Genomic DNA, 4,843 nt, shown 5'->3' on the forward strand with positions numbered 1-4,843 from the left:
TCATTAGATTCGTCTCGTGAATTAGTCCAAGATTATAGATGAGTTTTATTAATAATCTACGTTTACTATTTATAATAAGTGTTCAAACATCTGATGTAACTAGGAGCTAAAGTTTAGTCTAAAAACAAACTACCCCTTGGACACAGTACGATGAAGACATGCTCTTGCGAGTCACTTCCATCGTCGGCTCGTCGCCGAAGTTACTGAGGCAAGCCTGAATGGCTGAATGTCTGCGCCTTGGCATTCAGCAACAGTGGTTGCCGCATGCTGGGCGGTGCCCTTCCGCTACGATGATCTCTTCCAGGTAAACTACAGCGGTAGATCCCTGGTGTGTGCGTGGGCGGCACACCAATTGTTTCATGAAGCGTGTGATCTCCTGTAAGATCACCAGAGAGTACGATCTATTGCAATTTGTAACTAATTCTAGCTTGGTCAATGCAACAATTATGCCCTTTTGTTGAGTAATCTTTGTTTGTTTCTCACGGCTAAGAACATACATTTAGCATCTTCTGCTTGGTGTTGGATAGTTCCACCGCTCTTGCATGCCATTGGAATCCCACGACTTCATGGGAGGCAGTTTTTTTAGCACACGGGTATAGGTACACCCGTTGCTTGCATACCATCTAAATAGTCATCAAAACATATGAAAAAAATTGAGAAGATAGTTTAATATGAGTTATTTCACTCCACCAACATGCAAGTTTAAATTTAACTTCTACAAGTTGTAGCAAAAATAACAAAAATAATTATGAATATGTGTATACTTAGTTTTAGTTTTGTTTGTTTTTTACTACAACTAGTAGAAGTTGAATTTAATCTTGCATGTTTATGAAGTGATATAACTTATATTAATCTATCTTATCAATTTTTTCATATTTTTTGATGACTATATAGATTGTATGTAAGCACACGGGTATATGCTAAAAACTGTTTCCCCGACTTCCTACGTACACCACCAGCACCAGAAACTGAGAACACCAAAGGTATGAGATCACTTGTCCGGTGGGTAGGATTACAAATAGCCATATATCGAGGTTTGCTATTGTTTTTGTGTCATCAGAAGTCTTAAGAAGTTTGAGAGGAAAACACTTTCTATGGTGATTCCCGAGTTGGCCCTGCCTGAAACATTCTTTGTTCCTGGTGCAGAGTCTCGGAGATGGTCCAATGGTGATGTCTCTCTTGCCATGTGAACGGGGCATGTGGCTTTTACGAAAATCTCGACCCCCGACTGAAAAAGGGATCAGGAGCAGGAGCAGCGCGAGTGCGCGATAGCCATCGAGAGAATGGATCAAAGCGAGAGAGAGAGAAAAAAAAAAAGGCAGCTTTTGTGGTCTCTCGGCTCGGCCGCTCGGGTGGGCGTTTCTCCCCTCACCGTTTCGTTTCCACGGTTCCACCCCCGGTGGAAAGCGCAATGACAAAGCAGAGCGGTTGGATCCACATCAACCGCGCGTCGCGGTGTCAATCCTACCAACTTACCAAGGGCGACTCGTGTAGTGGACCCCGAAGTCTTAACGTTGAAACATGGCAAAACCCCGGGCCCTGTCGTCCTCGTCGGGGAGCTCGAGACTTTTTTGAGCCCACGAGAAAAAGTCGCAGGTTAAAGTGTGGCCCTCGGCCCCTCGCGAGTCGCGAACGCTTGTGGGTTGTGGCAACAACAATGTGGATAAGTGCTGTGCTGGTGGCCCCGCTGCTGACGAAGTGACGGTGCAACTTGACGGATCGTCGTGTTCGGCTGTTCATTCACAGTTGTGTGCATGGTCGCGTTGCAGCTGGCTGTAACTATCCGTGCTCCTCTGCAGTACGTTATGTAGTACGTCCTCGTGCTCGGCTCGTTCCTATCCTCGAGAGATTGGTAGGGTATGTACATAAGTCAGCCACAGGCTGTGTTAAAGACGAAAGATTTTTAGTTTTTATTATATGTGTTTTATGATATGAATGATAGAGTTAGCTGTTATAGAATTAAAAATCTTACTTTAGAAAAATTGATACGTTGGATTTATATATAGAAATATTTTATAAATAATAAATTGTTTATCGGATTAGAAAACATGGGGGTAAAACCTGAAACGTATGATTAAAAAAACAGGAAATAACGCGGCCATAATACTCGCAAACTGTAGTTTAATGCAGCTAGTAGTATTTGTTCACGATTCAGCAATCACAAGAGTAAAACCATACCTGCACACTAGAGCAGCTGGATTAATTATCGGATTGATTGGCCAGATAAGCAGAAGACCGATGGGCAAGATAGAAATATCAGACATTCACAAGCATGTTCAAGTACTGGAATCCATCGCAAGAAAACTAAGATAGCCAGAAACATGATTGCTATGGGCTGATATAGGGGGTGGTTGGGAAAGGGCTAAACTTTAGCCCCTTGTCCCATCGAATGTTTGAATATTTATTATAAATAGTAAACGTAGACTATTAATAAAATACATTTATAATCTTGGACTAATTCGCGTAACGAATGTATTGAGGCTAATTAATCCATAATTAACCTCATAATTAACCTAAGCGATGATACAGTAAACATGCCCTAATTATAGATTAATTAGGCTTAAAAAATTCGTCTAGCGGATTACCACTCATTTATAAAATTAGTTTTTTTATTAGTCTATATTTAACTTTAAATTAATATTCAAACATTCGATGTGACATGTGACTAAAAAATTTTATCCCATCTAAACAACCCCATAGCTAGCGAGCGCACTCCGGCGCTGCCACCACGGACACGCGGCTCACTGCGTGTAGTAATGTACAGCTTCTCTAAAATTCTACGTCGAACAGAGAAGAAGAGATCGATGGGCAAAGGCCACACGTACGAATACGATGGCATCATTAGCTACAACTTACAAGTACCTTGGGAGTTCAAACAACCTCGTCCTTGCCACCGTACATGACGTTCCACGAATCCAGCGTCGGGAAGCACGGCTGCTCAGCTGCCGCCACCGCCGCCGCAGCGGCGTGGAGAGGGTGGGGAACGTAAGCCGCGGGGACGTGGGCCGCGCCTACGCACGCCGCGGCGTCTGCGGGCAGCAGCGCGGGCTCGATGACGTCGAAGGGCGGCGGCATGAGGAGGCCGAGGCAGGCGTCGTCCAGCGGCTCGACCTGCGCGCCAGTGACCTGCTGCACCATGATGCGGAACGTGGCCGCGTCGGTGCTGATGTACGTGGTGGGCGTGCGCTTCGACGGCCTCGGCCGCCGCTTCCCAGCGCGCCCGCCACCCGCCGGCCCCAGCCGGCAGCACCGAGTCGCCGACGGCGACGGCGATGACTGCGCCGCCCGTGGGGGCAGCGCCGCCACGGCAGGCACAGCCTGCACGGCGCCAAGGTCGACGTCCGTGGCCACGGACTGGTGCGTCGCCGTGGGCTCCGGGAGCGGGGAGTGGTCGCAGAGGGAGAAGTGGAGCGCGCGGGCGATGGCGGCGTCGGCGAAGGACCTGGACAGCAGCGCCGCCGGCGCGACGCCCACGCAGGAGGCGGCGTCCATGGCGGGGGACGTTCAAGCTCCGAGCTTTACAAAAGCGGAGCTAGCTAGCGGACCGTGAACGTGGAGCCGTGTTGCGAGTGGGAATGGAGGAGAGGACTGGTGGCGCGCGCTATAAAAAGGAGGCGGCTGTACGCAGCACAGTACGCTGGGGCAGCGCGAAAACGCGTCGGATTTGCGTCGGGAATCGGGCGGAGGAGCAGGATGGGTCCGGTGCGGGGGTGTCGGCCGGAAGCGCCCGGTTTCGCTCACGGGCGGACAGGTAGCACGCCGTCTTGGCTTGCACGGCGCGGATGTGTACGCACGCGCCCGCGCGCGCGTGGGTTGACAAGCTGACACAAGTCGCACGAGCTTGGACTCTTCACCGCGAACTGTTGTCTCGAGTTTGGACTCCCACCGCGAACTGTTGTTGCCTTACCGGGTCACCAAAGCGTATGGTGTTTAGATTGAGAAATTTTTTAAGAAGAAGTGGCATGTCAAATGTTTGATCAGATGTCGGAAGGAGTTTTTGGACATGAATAAAAAAACGAATTTCACGGCTAGCCTAGAAACCGCGAGACGAATGTTTTGAGCCTAATTAATCCGTCATTAGCACATGTTAGTTATTGTAGTACTTATCGTTAATCATAGACTAATTAGGCTCAAAAGATTCGTCTCAATATTTCTTTTATAATTATGTAATTAGTTTTTTGGTTTATCTATGTTTAATGCTTTATTTAGGTGTCAAAGATTCGATATAATGTTTTTGAAAAAAATTTAGAAACAAACCTGAATGTACGATAGAACGTGCTCACGACAAAAATCCGGTCTTGTCGAACACTCGAACGTCCCGCGTGCATTGACTAGGATATGCTCTTTACTGCCCTAACATGCACAACAATGTACCAGCTAATTAATTATTAATTGTATTTTAAAAATAAGATTAGTATGATTTTTAATGTAAAGTTTCTATATTTTTTTTAAAAAAACACACCGATTAGTAGTCAGGCATGCACACAAAAAGCAAGAGAATTGGGCTTAGAAGAGCTGGCGCCGAGCATGGTCTAACCATTATACTATTATTTTGTTGCATACTATATTCGTTATAAAATAAGATTATTATTCACATATTTTACCTTGTTCTAAAATAAGTTTATCTATGAGTAATTATTGTATTGGATCTTCATGAAAGCAAATAATAAGTGCATTGTTAATACATAAAGTAAGAAATAATTGTATTGGATTTGATAAAGTAGAGATTATTAATCTTTTTCTCTTGTATTGATACATATGTAATGAGTGAAATAAAGTTATGTGGGACAGAGAGAGTATTACACATATACGCTTAGGCCCTATGTGTTCCATCTTATGATCA

The 4,843-nt window shown here is 45.8% G+C and overlaps 1 protein-coding gene across 1 annotated transcript; it reads right to left on the bottom strand.

Moving 5' to 3' along the window:
- Window positions 1-2,621: 2,621 nt before the first annotated feature.
- LOC121053917 (calmodulin-binding protein 25-like) lies at window positions 2,622-3,562 on the bottom strand. The gene has a single exon (XM_040522451.1). The coding sequence runs from the start codon at window positions 3,490-3,492 to the stop codon at window positions 2,872-2,874; it is 621 nt and encodes a 206-aa protein (XP_040378385.1). The 5' UTR covers window positions 3,493-3,562; the 3' UTR covers window positions 2,622-2,871.
- Window positions 3,563-4,843: the final 1,281 nt, after the last annotated feature.

This window comes from Oryza brachyantha, chromosome 3, assembly GCF_000231095.2.
Source record: "Oryza brachyantha chromosome 3, ObraRS2, whole genome shotgun sequence".
NCBI lineage: Eukaryota > Viridiplantae > Streptophyta > Magnoliopsida > Poales > Poaceae > Oryza > Oryza brachyantha.